This window comes from Hipposideros armiger, unplaced genomic scaffold (genome assembly GCF_001890085.2).
Source record: "Hipposideros armiger isolate ML-2016 unplaced genomic scaffold, ASM189008v1 scaffold_724, whole genome shotgun sequence".
In the NCBI taxonomy this organism is placed as follows: Eukaryota; Metazoa; Chordata; class Mammalia; order Chiroptera; family Hipposideridae; genus Hipposideros; species Hipposideros armiger.
The window spans coordinates 142,411-162,960 of NW_017732074.1; the positions used below are offsets into that span (position 1 = coordinate 142,411).

Genomic DNA, 20,550 nt, shown 5'->3' on the forward strand with positions numbered 1-20,550 from the left:
CTTTAAAGAAACACACACACACACACACACACACACACACACACACACACACACACACACACACACAATATCCAAGACCCCTGTTTTGATTCTGAAGCCAGACAGCTCTGCTGCCCTGAGCCCAGATCCTGGCAGTGCCTGAATTACAAAAGGCAAGCTCAGGTAAGTCCTCTTCTCAGTAGCTTTGTTGGCTCCAGTGGACAGTTAGCTTTAAATGACAGAGTGGTGCTTTTGACGACATGAGGTAGGGAACACTAAAACATCATTGGAAACACAGCAATGAAGAAACAGTATTTACTAGAACTTGTCAGCAACAGTGCTGTACCTGGATGGAAGGAACAGAAGGCTGAGACTTTGGACCCATATGCTTGAGTAAGAACATGTGGTCTCTAAACATCAAACTACTAAATAAGGGATGCGGTTAAGCTCTAGACCTTTGTTTTGCTGAGAGGGATTCAAGTTAGGATAGAGTTAAATGGCTTGGCATGAGAGAGAAGGGTCAAGTGTTACCATCTTGGTTTTCCTTCTCTACCTTTCTCTCTAGCTCTCTGTTCGGTCTCTCCCTGAACACATGTTCAAAGTAAAAGTCCCTCTCATGAGGGGTGTGTGCACCAAGGGGGTTCTCAAAATTATCCATTAGCGATCAGGAGAAAATATGACAACTTCTCTTACAGACACCTAGAAAGACACACACGTACATTTAAATTCTTACTGAGAAACTCTGGAGGCTGCTGGTTTTTAAACAATGCTGGTTTTAAGGAGCACCCACTTGTTAGCTGGCTTGGAGCATTTATCTTTTCCCAGCATTGTTAAAAGTCATACTATTATTCTCAGGATATTAGCTTGGGTTCTTGCTTAATGGACTTTTATTGTATAAAAGTCAAAATAAGTATGCATGTATAAGTTCTAGTTACCCAGCATCCTCAACATGACAAATGTAAGCCTCTTAATGATGTAACTTGGATTAATTGGTTCTCCAAAGAGTTGGCTCAAAAGAAGCATTATTTTAAAATTTGGCACATGTATCTCTTAAACGTTTTATCCAAGCTTAAAAGGTAAATGCATTACAGGTTATTCAGTTATTCAATTTCTCCCTGACACTTATCATAACTTGTTGAATGCCAACCTTTTGATGAAGGACCATAAAAAGGTTGGCATTCAACATGAGACCTCCCTTTTCTCAATCATCTTATCCTGCTTTACTGTTTTTGCCATAGAACTTATTGCCTTCTAACATGCCACAATATTTATTTATTTATTCACTTATTATTCATTGTTTTGTTTGTTTGTTTTTCTATTAGCATTAATTTGATGCTGAATTTACTCCTGGGCCATAAGTTTTTGTTTCTTTAGTTTCTTCTGGGAGATCTTTTTCTTCTGTGCAACCTCCTCTTCTGATTTGGAACAATCTGCTCTTTTTCATTTAGGACCATCTCACTGTGGCAGGGAGAACTCATGTATGGGTTAATCTGCCTGTGAGCTCTGTAAATTTTGCGCCGCATCGTGGGTGCTTTGTTCACCTGGATGTGTTCAATGACCAGAGTCTACATCTAAAACCCTTAAGCTCAGCATTGCTCCCTTTTTAAGCATGTGCATCACTCTTTTTGGGCCACCAACCCTGGGTCCAACCCCACTGTTTGGCCTGGGCATACCTCTCAACTCCACCATTGTAACAATGGAATGGCGCACATTGCTTTTGTAACGTGACATCCTTTAGATACTTGGTGGCTTTTCGGATATGCATGCCCTTGGTGGCCTGAGCAATTTCATAAGTGTTCTTAAAATGAACATGAAGATTCGAACCTCTCGATTTACATGATTTTGTGGGGTTCTCTGGGTCAAGCAAATAGCGAGCCATTTTCAGAGGTCACCTCAGGCCGCGTATGGGAAGAGAGGTGGCTTGTTTTTTTTTGTTGCTTTTTTGTAGTTGTTTTGTTTTTTAATCTGTCCCTCTCTGGCAAGTGTAAGCTGCACAAAGATTTTTACTATTTCTCTTGAAGATAGGATTCTTTGTGGTAGTAAAATGTTTGAGGTCAGACGACACATTTGGAAAGGCTTTGCTTTCCCAGAAAGACGTTCCCCTTAACAGGCAAGCTTCCCATTCTCTTTGTAGGTTTTTGTTTTGTTTTGATTTTTGTATTAAGACACTTCAGTAGAGTGAAGGAAAAATTGGAAGCTTGAGACTTCCAATGACACTAACTACTGCCCTGCCCCCAGTATCGTGTTCCTTGTTGGCGTGCTTGAGGGAGGTTACATCCATGCGGAGTGGTAAGCAGACAGGAAATCCTAGAGCAAACCAGAAGACTGGTGCTTCGTCCCATAGGGGATGAAACCCAGAAGGATTATAAGTCTGCCATCATGTGTAAGAAAGCACAGGAGAAATATTGAAAAGGACTTATTTTCGTGTAGATGAATGTCTCGTCTGTTTCACCTGTGCAGCTGGAGTGGCAGTAACATAAGATGGGGCCAGGCTTTCCGACTACGGCATCTCACCACTGGCCACTACCTGGCCTCGACAGAGGACCAAGGCCTTATACTGCAAGACCGGGGAAAGTCAGACACCAAGTCCACAGCCTTCTCTTTCAGGGCATCAAAGGTAAGGTCTGATGAGGTGGACTTTGACCTTGTTCTAAAAGTGAGAGCTCTCAAACCTCCTGGTAGACCTGTGACTGAAAAGAAAACAGGTTGGAGGGAAATGGAATTGGAAATTAGACGTATGATAATCACTTCCTTCTTGTATCTTATGCATTGAATTCATAGAGTAATGTGTACATTAGATGAAGGATGATGTCTTAAGAGAGAGAGATTTTTGAAGGAGAGTGGAAAGCCCTAGGGGAGGAAAAAAAAATAGAGATCACAGGAATGGACATTGTTGCTCAGAGGCGAATGGAAAATATTGTTGTTTAATACATTCTAAGTTGTTTTCCATACTTCTAAGTCATATGCTTCGTTCCTATAATGCATGAGCAACCTGGAAGTGTGAGGTGTCAGTGCTACATTTGTTTGAATCAGAAAGTGGTTTCTTTCAGAAAGATGCAAAGAAGGCGTAATTCTGAATATGACATCTTTTTGCAGTTATTTGTAATATACACTTACTCGTACCTTCCTCCTCCTTTTCCTAGGTCATCTCTTCTCTCCAGATCTCTTAGTTCTCACTTACCCATCCCCAGCCTTCATTCACAGTGGATCCTGTTTTCATCAGGTTAACCCCAAATGCGTAGTTTTGCCATCTAACATGTATATGGATAACTGTTCTTTTAAACTTCTATCTTTAACATTCAGCCAGGTTTTGACTCCTCATAACTCAGAGCTGGACCTAGTCGGATGGTTGGAACTGCATGCTGAGATAACTTCTGATGCACAGTTGGGTGCTCAGTCACTTCACAGTTGCTTTGGAAAGATCATCCAAGCATAAGAAAAGCTCTGCACAGATGTGTGTGTGGCTGTCAGGGAGTCGGCACCTCCTAAGAGGACAGCGGGACATCTCTTTTGGGAATTTCATCTGTGGTTTTCTTCCTCTTTGCTCTTTTCCAAAAATAGACCTTGATTTGTGTTCTCCACACGATTTCAGTAAAGGGTTATTGATGATTCTGTTCGTGTAGGACTCGGGATGAAGTTGACGCTGGATTTTCTATGAGGCATCTCTGCTGCTTGATGAATCAGAGGAGGACAGTCTTTCAGTACTGCCCATTTTTGAGCAGGGGCCCCGGCCTCTTTCCCCCCCCCCCTTTTTTTTTTATAGTCCTTCAGTCTTTTTAGGCAGCAGATCTCTTTGGCACATGCATTTTTTTTCCAACCCATTGCCCTATATCAAAGTTAGACTTTTCCCACACCATATATATATATATATATATATATATATATATATATATNATATATTTTTTTTTTTTAGCTGAGCCATCCCGCCACCTGCTGGCAGCTCAGTGGCAGCTCAGCTTGGGCTGTGAATCAAACCGGTAACTGTTGTTCAGAGCTTGCACTTGAGCGAGCTCTTAACCAACTGAGCCACGCAGCCAGCTTCCCACACCGTATTTTAAACATTAAAAGGTGGGACCTTCCTACCCTAAATTCCCCTCAGACTTCACCTCTGCCTGCTGCTTCTCTTCCAGTGGCACGTTGGCTCCTTGACTTCATCCTGGTTTGGTTTTCTGAGTGCATCCCCCTCATGCTCCTCTCACTTTTCTTTCGTAAGATTCCCAGCACAAGAAGGATTTAAAATTCAAATGGATATCTGTATAGTAAAACACCGTGGCCTCCAGGAGGTGGTTTAAGGCAGTGCAACTTGCTCAAAGGATCAGTGAAACAAAGGGAAGCGTCGTAAGAACAGAAGCAAGCAAGATCGCCTTCTTCTCTAAGAGGCAACTTGAACATCGGGGATCTGCGGGATGAGAGCAGATGTGAGGAGAGGAGGAAGTGAAAACAAGAACTGACTCATCATGGCTGATGGCCAAGTAAATGCCTTTCTAAGAATGGCAGCTTGGCCTTTTCCTGATTTGAGTGCTCTACCCTGGTTTCCTCAGACCATCCTTAGTGTCCTGCCCTGGGACAGACCTGTGACACTGAGGTCTTTACCATTTCATAAAGGGACTCCTCTTGTGACAGCAGACTAATCAGGCAGCCTTCCAGGCAGCTGGCAGGATTTTGTTCCAAGGGGACTCTCCCTTCCATTTCTTTCTTGGCTCAGCTTTGTGGAGCATGGCTGAGCACTGTGCTCCGGTCTCCGGAGAAAGCTGGAAAAGCTCAGAGCACCATAGAGAGTCCTCATGACACTCCTCCTCCTTGGCATCACTTCTGGCCTGTGAGCACATTTTACCCTCAAAAAGCCCATTTTTATTGTCCCAAGTCCCTCTGTTTCTATGCACATGGAGGCAAGCAGCTGATGGCTGAAAGTCATCAAAGTACCACGGGGGCTGCCAGCATAGCAGAGCTGGATGTAAAAGTCACATGAGTCACATTGTCCTGTGTACTTGGCAGCGTGGTTACATTTCATTGAAGTCACTATGTTGGAAGTTTTAAATAACTCAGTGCAGCACTATGTATCCCAGCTACCTTCCTTAATTTGAAAGAAACTGAAATGAAAAGGGCCTAGACGCTGTGGCAGGCTAAGATATGGCTGTGTTCCCACAGGGGCTCGGAGCTCCCTTGGGACATGGTGTGAGCAGGGCATTTGGCATCCTAACTGTGAAGCTACACAAAAACAGCATGTGGGGCACGCACGGTTCTGCAAAGCCCAACAAAGAGCTCTTGGGAGAGAATGCTAGAGATGCTTTGATTTCTCCAGGTTCTTCCTCGGTAAATGTATTTTTGCCTCCCTTGGTGCAGGCTCTTCCCCTTAAACGGGCTCTCCAGCGCTCTTCCCCTCAGTGGGGAACAGTGGTGTTCCCCAGAGAAAAGAAGCTGTAGCTCCATTTTTCAACAGGGTGAGGGCGTTGAGCCATCTCGTGCATTCTTGCCTGTTCTAGCTGTTACGTGATAGATCAGACAGCGGACAATTGTCTGAGATAGCAGTTCTGGATCTGGATGGTGGGGCAAGGGTTGGCGGGACTCAGCAAGAATGCTGGGAGGTGGAGATGGTGTGTTTTTTGTGCCTTTGCGAATGAGATTGGGTAGAGTATTCATCGGATCCTCTCTGTATGCTGGAGAATCTAGAAAACAGGAAAGAGTCTGCCCAAGGAGCCCTGTTTAGGCTCAGGTGTTCAGGGAAGACACAGGACTAGCTGAGTCATTTGGCAACAGTGGGCTTCCATGTTTCCTGGCAGGTTACGTTAGGCTTTGACAGCTGTGACTACTAAGTTAGGGACCGTGGAACCGCTGCACGTGCGTGTTCACAGCCTTAGCAAACTGCTCTTAGGAAGAAGATGGCAGGTGCCCCTGTGACCCTTGTATGCACGGGTAAGACAGGGTTGTGACTGAGCCTTAATGGAAGGGGGCCGGGGCAAAGCATCTGTTGCAGTCATCGTCCTGGCCTGGCTCAGAGGGAACCAAATGGAGGTCTTTGGGCAAGCTGTCTGAAACATGCAGAATGATGAGCAGAATGCAATCCTGGTCAAGACTTTTCCCCCTGTCCTTTAGCGAGATGATCAAAATCAAACTGGAGGTCTGGGATGTATTGTTGCCTCCAATCTCTAGCATCATACGTTATTCCTGTTATCTGGGAGGGGTGTGGTAAAGGCTAGAGTGTGGCTTCCACGTCACCTAGATCTGGCCTTGACTCATCTATTATCTGTGAGACCTTGAACACAGTTCTTAATCTGTTGAAGCTGCACCTCACTGGAAGTCTGTCATAAAAGATTAATATCTGACCCCTGCCTGCTCTTCCATCATATCTGTTGCCACTTGCTCACTGTTTCCTTGAGCTCTAGCATATTAAACATTTATCAGTCTTCAAACATGTTATTTTTTTCTCATTGTTAAACCTATACATATGAGGTCTGACAATTAAGTTCGCAAATTTGTTGCAACAATGTTGCTAACCTCTTTTGATATCAGAGGGATTTATGAATTTGTACCAACCAAACAAACAGTTAACCAAGCTTACTATTTGGAAGTGCTGAAAAGGCTGCGTGAAAAAGTTAGACGACCTGAACTTTTCACCAACAACTCATGGCTCTTGCATCACGACAATGCACCAGCTCACACGGCACTGTCTGCGAGGGAGTTTTCATCCAGGAAACAAATAACTGTATTGGAACACCCTCCCTACTCACCTGATCTGGCCCCCGGTGACTTCTTTCTTTACTCGAAGATAAAGGAAATATTGAAAGGAAGACGTTTTGATGACATTCAGGACATCAAAGGTAATACGATGACAGCTCCGATGGCCATTCCAGAAAAAGAGTTCCAAAATTGCTTTGAAGGGTGGACAAAGTGCTGGCATTGGTGCATAGCTTCCCAAGGGGAGCACTTCAAAGGTGACCATAGTGATATTCAGGAATGAGGTATGTAGCACTTTTTCTAGGATGAGTTTGCAAACTTAATTGCCTGACCTCGTAAAACACCTTTTTACCCCTCCACACACCACCATCAGTGCACTCTTTCTCATCCTTCCAGACACGTGTCAAATGCCCCTTACAGGAGGAAAGCTCCTCCACTGTCTTCCAGTAGGCCCCTGTTCATGATTTTGTTACAGCCATCTCTAGCTCATTCGGGAGCCTCTGGATGACAAGAACCACATATACCTCCACCCTTATTTTGTACCCCAGCACCTAGCACAGTATGTAGCAGGTAGTATGTTTGAAATTTGCATCCTGACTGGATATATAAATGTGGTCATACACTAAAATACAGAGTGAAATCCATTCCATTTTTATCCCCATCATCTTCATAAAAGTATTCTGTTATCATTTTGTCATCATTTGCGATCATAAAGCTATCCCTGTAAACATTCAAGGAGAGATTTTTATTTTGAACATCTAGGTCAAATTTCTATGAATTTGATTTCACATCAACTTCCCATGGTCTTGACATTGCAAGGCCATTTCCCAAGGATTGTCAGGTAATGTGATTTAATATTTACTCTGGCATAGCAACACTGCCTATTTAAATGTCATGTCTCAACATCAGTTTACAACACTGAGTTCATTTCAGAGAAGAGTGAATTACTGTTAAAGCAAGCCTTATAACATGTAGCCATTTATTTTATATCTGTCGTTAATGAATATAACATAAGCCTTGAATGATTGAGATAGAATCCAAATGTAGCTTATTTTATTGCATAAGGACATAGAACTATCACTGTTCCCCATTAGAGGAAATTTTCCCTCAGTGTATAAAAACATTAAATTCCATTTAGCCAATGCTTATCAGATATCTACTATATGCTAAGCAGTGTATTTTTGGCCAAACGTGACTTTCCTACCTCCTTTTGAGAAGTACCGACTGCTCTCTCTGGTGTGTGTGCAGAGCAAATGTTCAGACTGTATCCTCATGTGCCCTTTAACCTTAGTGGCCCAAAACAAGATGGCAGCTGGGCTCATGGTCCATCCCTCTATGGAAAGATTGGTGCTGACAAAGTGCTGTTTGTGCCAGTCTCCTCGCTGTATTTCCTATCAAGTTATGAGTTGCAGAAAGAACAAATATGGAACAAAGGAGGGAGGGGGAGAGGAGAAAACATGTACCTTCAGATTCAATAAACTATAGCATCACTTCCTGCCGTTTCATTTTAATAAGTCTACAAGGAATTTTTTACATTCGAATTGATCATTTCTCAAGTCTTTATTATGCTAATAAATTAAGGTAGTAAATGATACAACCATGGACTTTGAAGGAAAAGAAACCTGGGTTTGAATCCTGGCTCTGCCATTTGTTGTTCGGTCTTAATGCCCCTTCTTATAAAAAATGAGGGGAAGAAGTCTGTCTTGAGGGATTGTTGTGAGGATTGAAAGAGACCAGGAACGTGATCTGGGAGTCTGTTTCCTTATCCATGAAATGGCAGTAGTGCTGCCTACCTGAAGGTGATGGTGTGGGGATTAAGTGAGGAAGATGGAGGAAAAAGCCCAGTCCAGTGACTTCTGCTCAGGAGTTCCCTAATGAGGCAGACAAATCCACTTTCTCAGCACACTATAAATGGCAGAGGCTTTACAGCTACCCAGGCTCCAGCATGTCTTGCAATGTGTGATTTTTTTTAAGACTTCATATTCAAGGTCATAAATTCAGAAGGGGACTCTACTGGTGGGAACGTGAACCCAAAGATGATTTCTCAAGTTTCTCCAGAAAGACCTAGGAAAAAGTGGGCTACCAAGGGCTTTCTTGATGGCTTCCTCCGGCATCCATAAATGGGCCCCATCTTTCCACATCTATTTTTCTTATGAAATTTTTTTACGTGCGTACAGTCTGTTGGAAAGAAACTTCCTTGTCCTCTGTGGACACAGATGGTTTAATTGTGTCAAATAACAGCAAATCTAACTCTAATTAGTATACATTAATTAGGACCTACTCAGTTTCAAATATCATGCTAGATACTAATGCCATAGTTGACAACTCACCCACCTCCCCTTGCTTCTTTAATTTTTTTATTAGTTTATTGGGGAAACAATGGTTAGTTAAGTTACATAGGTTTCAAGTGTACAATTTTGTAATGCATCATCTTATATATCACATTGTGTGTTCACCACCCCAAGTCAGTTCTCCTTCCATCACCATATTTGATCCCATTCACCATCACCTACCACCCCCTCCACTCCCACCCTCTGGTAACCACTAAACAATTGTCTGTGTCTATGAGTTTTTGCTTCTTTGTTTGTTTGTCTTGTTCCTTTTTTGTTTTCAGTTTTATATCCAACATATCAGTGATATCATATGGTTCTCAATTTTTTCTACCTTATTTCATTTAGCATAATAATCTCAAGATCCATCCATGTTTTCGCAAATATCACTATTTCATCTTATGGCTGAGTAGCATTCCATTGTGTATATGTACCACATCTTCTTTATCCAATCATCTATTGAAGGACACTTTGGTTGTTTCCATGTCTTGGCCGCCATAAATAAAGCTGCAGTGAACATTGGAGCACATATATCTTTACAAATAAACATTTTCAGGTTTTTTGGGTAAATAAACACCCAGAAGAGGGATTTCTGGGTCACATGGTAATTCTATACTTAATTTTTTGAGGAACCTCCACACTGCCTTTCCCAGTGGCTGCACCAATCTGCATTTCTGCCAACAGTGTATGAGGGTTCTTTTTTCTCCACAGCCTCTCCAACACTTGCTATTATTTGTCTTGTTGATGACCATTCTAACTGGTGTGAGGTGATGTCTCATTGTGGTTTTAATTTCTATTTCTCTGATGATTAGTAATGTTGAGCATCTTTTCATATGTCTACTGGCCATCTGTATGTCCTCTTTGGAGAAATGTCTATTCAGGTCCTCTGCCCATTTTTTAATTGGATTGTTTGTTTTTTTGTTGTTGTTGAGTTGTATGAGTTCCTTATATATTTGGGAAATTGGCCCTTTATAGGAGGCATTGTTTGTAAATATCTTCTCCCATTCTGTTGGTTGCCTCTTTATTTTGTTGATGGTTTCTTTTGCTCTGCAGAAGCTTTTTAGTTTGATATAGTCCTATTCATTTATCTTTTACTTCCCTTGCTTTTGAGGTCAAATTCATAAACTCCTCTTTGAACCCAAGGTCCAAAAGTTTACTACCTATGTTTTCTTCTATGCAGTTTATTGTTTCAGATTTTATGTTTAGATCTTTGATCCATTTTGAGTTAATTTTGGTACACGGTGACAGCTGGAAGTCTAATTTCATTCTTTTGCACATGGCTTTCCAATTCTCCCAGCACCATTTATTGAAGAGGCTGTCTTTTCTCCATTGTATGTTTTTTGCTCCTTTGTCAAAAATTACCTGTCCATATTTATGTGGGTTTATTTCTGGGTTTTAAATTCTATTCCATTGGTCTGTATATCTGTTTTGTTTTGTTGTTGTTTTTTTGCCAATACCATACTGTTTTTTGTTCTTTTTTTTTCCATACTGTTTTGATGATTGTTGCTGTGTAGTGCAAGATGAAGTCAAGAGTGTGATACCTCCAGCCTTGTTCTTTTTTCTTAGGATTGCTTTGGCTATTCGGGGTCTTTTGTGGTCCCATACTACCCTTCAATACATATTAGGATACATAACCTGTTTCTTCTTAGAATAAGCATATCATCTAACATAGGGAAGGTTGTGCAGATAAACAGACAAATTGATGCCCACAGACCAATAAAAACAAATTGCACCTTATTTTAAGCAGAGCATTGTTTGGAATACAAAGACAAGGAAATCACAGTCTTTCTGTTAGAGAGTTTTCAACCTGGCAGGGGACAGGAAGTATACCAGCAAAGGATTCAGTATTGCAGATGGTCAAGAGCCTTGAAAGAGGTAAAGGAAAGCGCCATAAGTTTATGGAAAAAGCAAAGGTGGATCTGAGAAGTCTTGAAGGATAAGATATAAGATACAGAGATGAGGCAGAGGAATTTCAAGCAGAAAGCATCATGTCAGTAAAGACTGAGAGGAAGGGAACACTTGATATATCAAAGGAACATAATGCAATTTGGTTAAAGCATATGGTATATAAGAACTTTGGAAATAAGAATTGTATTCTGTACGAAGTAGGCAGCTATTGAAAGAGAATGATTAGATTAGCCCTATCCTTTAGGAAGGCTCCATTTCCAGTAGTAGAATGGATACATCTGGCGTTATATTCAAGTGTAAACAGAGAGGGAAGCATTAGTCAATGCTCAAGTCAGAGCGAGGTCACCAACCTGCTTTCAGCCACATCAGGCTTCTCCGCCATGGAGCACTCTCATTGCCTTAATGATGTATCATTGTTGTTTAGGTTTAAATTGATTTGGCTTTAGTGTTAGTTTGTCTGTATGTCTTAGATTTTGGTGTTGTTTCTCTTGTTCTTTTAAATTAGAAGTGGCTACTATAGTGATTACCATAGAACCTTGGGTGTTGTTGCTATTTTGTAAAAGCAAAGACACAGAGAGACACTCCATCTGTAAACAACAATGATCCATTTATCTCAGAGACTCTAGAAAAACAGACTCTAGAATTTATTTTCTTTGGGCGAAGTCATATTTAAATAAATGAAAAGGGAAAAAAATAAAATGATCATCATCATTGACAGTTTGGGAACATGCAGTATTCTAATTGTGAGCTCTTTGCAATTAGCATAATTATTTATATTTAACTGGTGTAGTGTGTATTATTTTTATTTTACTGCATTGCCTATGGTTAGAGAACAGGCTGGAGATGAAAACTTTGACATATTTAAGTCTCTTACTATCCTGAATGTCTACAGAACTATGGATATTTCTGAAATGAAAATCAAGTATACATTATTTTGTAGAACAAATGCATTCTTGACCACTTGCCTATAAAAAAAAAATCCTAATATAACAAATTCTATTTTCCCATTGGCTGTTGTTATAAAACCAGAAAGAAGTTATTTTTGGAAGTGTTCATTTTGAAAAATAAGTCATATTTAACAATCCAACCAATGTTTCAACATACATTTAAAATAAGAATTTCTGGTAAAGTGTTAACATTGCTCAAAATGATCCTGTAAATGTGTGCAAAATAACTCATTTTGCTTTTATGAAAGTTTGAAGAAAAATAAGAGCTGAAATGAAAAGCATATTTGAAAGAAAAAATTATGTATATATACATATATATATTCTTTCAATATATGTTTATTAAGTAATTGATAGGTGCTGGAGTCTGTGTATTAGGAATCCAAAATTAACTTAAATCTGACCCCTGCCCTGGATCCTTTATAGTCTGGCCACAGGAAAGTATCATATAAACAAGCACATTTACAATTTGAGTTGCTAGGCTCAATAGAGGAATGAGACTGTGCTGGGGAAATACAGCAGGAGAGACTAACCGCCTTCACAGAGAAGGTGGCATCTGAGCAGAGTATTGAAGGGCAAGTAGGCGTTTAGAGCAGTGAAGAGCTGGACTTCCTGGTTTAAATCTTGCCTCTTTCACTACTTATTGAGTGACTTTGGGCAAATTACTTATTTCTCTGTACTTTTATCTTCTCCTCTGTGTAACTGGGATAATATTTGTAGCCACAACAGAGACTGCTGTGAACGGTTAATATGTGTAAATCACTTCGATCACTGCCTCGCCCATGGTAAGAGCTCAGTACATGTGCTACTTTTGTTCCATCATTAAGAATAAGAGTAAAAGTTGTCACCAGCAGAGGGAACAGCATACTACATATTTTATTCTATAAAAAATTCAAAATGCTGCCTAGCTAATGGCTTTTACAAATAAGCAATTTAATACAAGATGCAGAGAAGAAATGGAAAGCAGGTAGAACCATTCAGAGGCCCTGATTGATGACGAGGGGACAGAGTTCCCATGCATCTGGGTCTACTTCCGGACTCACTCTGTTTCAGGCACCTCAGGTTTTCACCAAGGGGACACCTACTGCCCACTAACTCCTTCTTTTCCGTACTGGAGAATAGGTTTAATGAAACAGTGGCAATTAAAGAATGACATCCAGTGACTGCAACACACAACTGAGGAGCCATAAGAGATTAAAATGCGAATTACTATGTTAGACTTAAGGCACAGTAGCCCCCTACCTGCCCAGTCACTTTCTCTGCTGATTTCTATAGAAGATATTTTAAAGATATATTTAAAGCCCCTGAGCCAGATCAGTTATATAAGATAACCATTCAAATCATGGAAGATACAGCCTTTTGAAAATAAGTTAATTGGGCAGTAAAGTGTTAGTTGTTCAGGTATCTAAGTCAGACGAGGAAAGTAGAAAATATAATGAAGAATTTTATCAAATCAGAAACAGATCTACTGGCTTCCAAATTTTCCCTTAGATTTAAATATCACTAAAGTAACCAAAACTTGAAATCCATTGATTTTACACTTAACAGATAAGGGAAGCAAATCTTTCAGAAATATTGGCTTGGACAGACACATCATGAGTGTTTTGGTAATCAGTTCCCTGGCTTACAGATTCAGTATCGGTGATTTGTTTTATCTGTTATGTTTCTGTGTAATCAGACATGCCTACATTTGGTTTGTTTCATTTTCCGTGAAATAGGAAATCAAGGAGAAACTGGATTCCAATCACAAGCGAGATGTCGATGGCATGGGAGTTCCAGAAATCAAGTATGGCGATTCTGTCTGCTTTGTCCAGCACATAGCCAGTGGTCTGTGGGTGACCTACAAAGCCCAGGATGCCAAGACATCCCGCCTCGGACCTCTGAAAAGAAAGGTGAGGGGTCAGAAAGGCTGTCCAGAATCATTTTACACAGTTGGGAGCAACTGGGCAAGTGAGTCTGAGAATCAGTTGGACGTGATGCGTATTTGGTTACTATTCTGAAGAGTTTTTCTGTCTGACAGATAGTATAGCCTAATTTGGTTACTTTGACCTCATATTCAGTGCAAAAAAAAAAAAGTTCAATAGGTGGCAATTTTGTGAGGAGGGGGTAGAATTTGTTCAATGGACTCTAAAACCGGCACTAAATAACTTCTGGTGGTATGCTGTTTGGGGATTAACCACATCATTGCTCCCTCCATTTCAGTGGATAATTAAGTTACTGTGCAGTTTCATAATACAGAGACTAAATAGAACCTCTACAGAGAAAAAGCAAATTGCATGATAACAAGCCCATTGGAACCAACATGCAGAAAAATGAGATACTGTGGAATGATGCTGTCTCCACAGACCACATATCCAGATTTGAGTGGTATGTGACAGCCTGCTACAATACAATGGGAAACTGGCTTAGATACACACAGCATCTTTTTTTATCAGAAAGTCAATTGCCACAAGAGTGTTCCTTTTGTTAAGAACCAAGAAAATAGATGTCAAGGCCTAATGCTTTTTCCTTGGAAAACCCTTGCAAAACACAAGTTTGAGTAGTGAAGGAGTCCCATGCTAAGGCTCTAGGAGGCATTGTACACTGCAGTTTGGGTATATCAGCCTAATGTAGAGATGATGAAAAGCTTCCCAGAGTGCTGGTGATTGTAAAAAGGAGGGTGGGCGCAAACTGTAAGGGTAATACTATTAGATTAAAACACACCAGGAAAATATCCAGGAAAGGGAAACTAAAATTATGAAGAGGAGATAGAAAATAGAAGAAATAAGAGGCCACACAGACTAGCGTATATGAGCCCAATGCTTCCTCTGCAAACAATTGTAAAGACTGGATAAAATACAAAAAAAAAAAAAAAAAGAACCGTTTGAAGGTTTCAGCAACCAGGGCACCCAAGACATGAACGCTGTAGATCCCAAATATTAGAATGTACCAGTAAGTGCACTAAAATGAGTTTGCACCTTTGTTACCACTTTCCCCTCAGCGTATTTACTGAGTGGCAGCACCAAGGAGTGGGGTCTTGTGTTAGCTTCATTGGGCTGGAGAGACAGATTAGAGATAAGGTCAGCCAAAGTCCCTGCAACTGGAGGGGCCAGGATTCCAGAGTGGAGGGAACTGTAGAAACATGAGCCTGAAATTCTATGTGCAGTTTCCCATGGACGGAACCTTCAGCTGACGACAGATGGGATGTGAAGCTAAGATAGCAAACAGATAGTGGCAGCTGTGAGGGAGAAGAGCAAAGCAGAGACATGGGCAGTATGACAGTACAGGGAGACAAACATTGGGGTTCAGGGCCTCTCAAGTTGGAATGACCCTTGAAAATACAGTAGACTTTGAATTAAATCCCAAAAGGGCTCTACCCCAGGAGTAAGGACTATACCCTGGAAATAAGGGCAGATTGAAAATAAATGTCAACAACCCATCGTCTACCCTACCAGCCTATCAGAAGAAAATTAAACCCTCTATAGAGTATGATAATATCACGTGGAGCCTTCAAAACTTTTCATACCTACTAAGGTATTGATGACATTTAAACAGAGTGGAATTTGTGGACCTTGGCTGTAACTCTGGGTGGGAGGGGACATATTCAAAAGACCCTGTGAACTAGGGGAGACCCCAGTTTGCGATGTTGATTTATTGTGCCTGTCCCTGCTTTTCTGTTCCAGGACCACCGTACCTAGATCCATTTAACTGCTGGACAGGGCATTTGAATTTGGAGGGTGCTTTCCGAATCTCTGTGTAAATGTGTTGCCTTTAACAGGGCTGCTCTTGTCCATTTCATGAGGAGCAGGATAAGTTCTCCTCTAAAAATACAAAGCATGTCCAAGTCTGTGCTAAGCATTTTATGAAAAAACAAAACAAAAAACAAACAAACAAAAAACCAGGAACCTAGAGAAACCAGTGGAGAACAGACACAGTGAAAAACCCGATGAATGGTAACTCACCTTAAAGGAAGTGTCCTCTTTCCCATTCATACCTGAGGCTTCTGCTCTCGGCTTTGGGGCCACGGAATTCCTCTAAGAGAAGCAGGACCTTAGAAACTGGGCTGCAGCAATCAGAGATGCACATAACAACAATGTTCTCGCAGCTGCATCTCCCCTCTTTTCTCATTACTCTTTTATTTGGCTGGCCAGTTTGAATGTGTTATCAGTACAAGCAAAACCTAAGGATTTGGGTCTTAAGGGACCAGAAAGCTGGAACTGAGATCAAAGTAAACCTAGTGGCAAAGTGTTGCCCAACCTAAATGCAACATCGTTAACCAGTTGCTGGGAAGTTCTGGCTAATGTTTTGAACTGGTGACTCCAATGGTAAGGGCATCCTTTGGAATGTTTAAGCCATAGTGTACACATGTAGATGGGATGCAAAGTCTTCTTTTCAAAAGTGAACATACATTTTTGCAAGCTAGAATTCTTCCTCTGTGGATTCGTTATATCAGGACATACCTTCAGAAGAAAATAATAATAATTAATAATAATAATAATAGATTTTCACATGGAAAGGAAAATAAGTTGTTTCTTTATGCTAAAAATGAGAAAGATCAAATATTCTTATTCTAAAAATATTTCCTGAAGCCATATTTTTTATTTATTTGACATATAGACTAACCATCACCCCCGGCCCCAATCACCCAGGACCTACTAGTGGTCTCCCTTCATTTACTCATGTCAAAAGGAAACCACATCAGGTACTTGAATCAAGATTTGACCCCGAGTTGAACTAGAGTCAAACTATCTCAGTTAACATCTGCACACACTTGACCCTTTTGAGGGAAAAAGTACTGACCTCTATATCAACAGCTGCTAGCTCCACCCAAAAAGGTGATCAATGAGTATGCTTAGCTTCCAGGTAACTGACCTGAGATTGGTCAAGTACCGCTTCTTATAACATTCATTGAGTACCTCGTGTATTCTAGGAAACATGCTAAATGATTTACATGTAAATCATCTAATCTTCCAAAGAGCCCTCTAAGATAAGTCCATTTGTCAGTCGTGAAGTTGAAGCAAGGAGTTAAGTAACTTGCCCAAGGTCACGCAACTGGGATGTGCATAACAGAACTAGAACTCAGGTTGATGATACCACAGCCTGTGTTCAAACCTTCTTTCTAAGAAGCAGTCACCTTGAGCTGTTTCCCCACTTTGACAGTAAGTTAACCCAGTGTGGCTGTCCTTAAGGAGAGAAATCCAAGTCTGATCCCAGTAGAGGGTTTTGCTTTAACGTGTCTTCCTTCTTCCTCAATTTATCTCCGAAGGCAAAGGCTCTAACAAAATGACTTTTTTCATTGCCAAGAATAAGGTTTTGTGTTCACTTTAAGAGAAAAATCTATTACAAAGTATGTTTTCACCCTTTCAAATTGGCCATCTAGGCCCAAGGAATTTATTGTAATTCATACCACGGTGGCACATAAAATTTTATTTTCATCAAAGCATCGTGTCTCAAGAATGATTCATATGTCAGTAATAGGGCATATGGGCAAGATAACTTTGTTAATGTCCCACTTTCAGAATGGACCCAGGGGAACTTGGCTGTGGAGGAGGAGTTCCAGGGTTGAGGGAAACTGTAAGACATGTTGACTACCCAGCTGTGGAGTCACGCGTAACCTGGACCTGGTGTGCTTGGCTCTGTAGGTCATACTCCATCAGGAAGGCCACATGGATGATGGATTAATGCTGCAGAGATGCCAGCGTGAGGAGTCCCAGGCTGCTCGGATCATCCGGAACACAACTGCCTTATTCAGCCAGTTTGTAAGGTACGTGAGTTCTTTTCGTTGCTCTCCTGGCAGTTTCTATTCTGTGGACTTCCAATCCCAACTACCCACCCTCCTTTTAATACTGTGAGTGTTTGCAGGAAATAATTAAACACCTGCAAAGGGCTTTACCGGAGAGAGCTTGGGACTGAAACCTATTTCCCACATGGTGACCTACCACCCTCTCTCTTTGCCCAACAAATGTTCAAGCCCCCTTGGTTATTCAGCTTGGTGGCATGAATACCCAAGGTCTTCTCAGGAAAATGAAGTGAAGACAGCTGGAGTGCTTTAAGTCCCTTTTGTATTAGTGTGTGAAGATGTGGGGAGAGGGAAAGAGAGGGAAGGAGAGAAAAGAAATAGACTCACTCCCTCTCTGCTATTTAGAAAGGCTTTCCTCACCATTCAGAATCGTTGCTGTAGTTTGTATCCAAGTCAGTTTCATGGGAAGCCTTGAGTTACCCAACTATGGCTGAGACGTAACGTAACTGAACTGCCTGCTTGGGTCATAACCCCCCAGCCTTAGCCATGCTGCCAAAACCAAACTCTGTGGCTTGTGTTCACCAATTACCAGGAGGAACGGGTTCTGTTGTAAACAGGGCAGTGTTCCAAACCATCCTTCTTTTGTGGGAAAATAGCTCCAAAGCCAAGAGGGTTTAAATTTCTTGTGTGAATTTGCATGAAGTGAGAAAAAAATTTAATATTTTTTACTTTTCTTCTTGTTGAAACACTATGAACCAAGGAATGTGTGTTAGTTAAGATAGAAGCTAAGTTGCTGTTGCAGTTCAGGATAAGCTTTGATTTTTCTTTAAAGTATAATTGGAGGGTAGGTGAGTGTTTTAAGGAAAATACTCTGGCCACTGGGGCTCGGGTTCCTTCTGTGAAGCTGCTTTGAGATCTCCTACAGGTTTTTAAAGTGTGTCCCTGGACCAGCACAGCAGCATCACCTGGGAACTTGTTAAAAATACAAATTCTCTGGTTTTACCCCAAACCTACTGAATCAGACAGCTGGGAATGGCACCCCCAGAAAGTCATGTTTTAAGAGGCCTTCCAGTTGATGCTGGTGCATGCTCAAGTTTACAAGCCGCTGCCCTGGAATAGAGGGGTCTTAACCTTGGCCCCATGTTAGATTCATCTTGGAAGCTATTAACACCCTGATACCCAGGTGGCACCTCAGACCAATTGCGTTAGAATCCCTGGGGTGAAATCCGAACACCAGCTTTTTTTTTTTTTTAGATTTTTGTTCTAAACATTATTTTTCAGTTATAGTTGACATACACTATTATATTAGTTTCAGGTGTACAACATAGTGACTAGACATTTATATACCTTACAAAGTGATCCCCCCAATAAGTCTAATACCCACCTGACACCATACATAGTTATTACAATATTAGACTATATTCCCTCTGCTGTACTTTACATCCCCATGTCTATTTTTATAAGTGGCAATTTGTACTTCTTAATCCCTTTCACCTTTTTTGCTCATCTCCCACTGACCCATCAGTTCTCTGTTTATGAGTTTGTTCTGTTTTGTTTATTCATTTGTTTTTTAGATTCCACATATTAGTGAGATCATATGGTATTTGTCTTTCTCAGCCTGATTTATTTCACTTAGCATAATATTCTCTAGGTCCATCCATGTTGTCGCAAATGGCAAGATTTCATTTTTTATGGCTGAATAACAGTTCATTGTATATATGTGCCACATCTTTATCCATTCATCTATTGATGGACTCCTATATCTTGGCTATTGTTGTAAATAATGCTGCAATGAACATAGGCTGCATATATCTTTTCAAATTAACAAGCATCAGCTTTTAATTAAAGCACCCCAGGTGGTTCTAATATTCAGCCACAGTTGACAACCACTGTCCTGGTATGTTTCTTTATCCACGTGATAAAAAATAGCCTGCTGGCACCATGTCTGAAGTCTGTCATGCAAAAGGGGGAAGAAAGACAAAGTGGAGGGCAACAATTTCTTTTTTAAAAGATATGATCCAGAAGTTGATTATTTTATCTTAAATTCTACTGGCTAAAACCTAGTCACATGGCCACACCTAGGTGTGAGGAGGCTGACACCTAGTTGGTTGGCTTATGTGCCCAGCACAAATCAAGGGTTCTGTTACTACATTGGACAAAGTACACAATAGAAATATGTCTGCCAGGGGATGGAACTGAGGCAAGTCAACCATCTTTTGTCTGCTTTTGGTTCTGCCACTGGTTTCCTGTGATCCTTGAGCAAAATATTTCCTCCTTTCTATGCCTCCTTATATCCAGATATGCCCCTCTTCTTCAAAGAAAAGTTATAAGAACGAATGGCTTGATATAGGCAGAAAAAGATAGCTACATGCAAACATGAGCTTTTCATGTAGTCTGAACTGTTACCAGAAGCACCATTTTAGAGGTGGACAGTTTATCTGACCCCCAATTTTCTCAACCTCTGCCCCTATATTTTTCTTAAAAGACAGTGACCCTTACCTCATACATATACAAAAATTAATTCAAAATGGATCAAAGATCCAATTATAAGACCTAAAACTGTAAAACCTGGAAAAGAAAAGATAGACTTAAATTTTCATGTCCTTGGATTAGGCAGTGGTTTTTTCAATATGATACCAAAAACAAAAGCAACAAAAGAAAAACTAAATAAATTGGACTTCATCAAAATTAAAAACTTTTTTGCTGCGAAGGGTACCATCAAGAAAGTGAAAAAAAAAAACAATCCACATAATGGGAAAGAATATTTGCAAATCATATATCTGATAAGGGACTTGTATCTAGAATAAAGTCTCTCACAACTCAACATTAAAAAGAAAAATGAACCAATTTAAAAAAATGAGCAAAGGATCTGAATAGACATTTCTCCAAATAAGATATACAAGTGGCCAATAAGCATATGAAAAGATCTTCAGCACTGTTAGCCATCAGGAAAATGCAAATGCAAATCAGAACTATAGTGAGATAACACCACTTT

General features: G+C 40.7%; 1 protein-coding gene across 1 annotated transcript in view; it reads left to right on the forward strand.

Moving 5' to 3' along the window:
- RYR3 (ryanodine receptor 3) overlaps positions 1-20,550 on the forward strand; it is a 358,095-nt gene that overhangs the window by 77,872 nt on the left and 259,673 nt on the right. The window contains exons 9-12 of the mRNA XM_019627208.1: positions 2,218-2,268; positions 2,440-2,596; positions 13,555-13,728; positions 17,458-17,579. Coding sequence (XP_019482753.1) covers positions 2,218-2,268; positions 2,440-2,596; positions 13,555-13,728; positions 17,458-17,579 — 504 coding nt within the window. The remainder of the gene's footprint in view (positions 1-2,217; positions 2,269-2,439; positions 2,597-13,554; positions 13,729-17,457; positions 17,580-20,550) is intronic.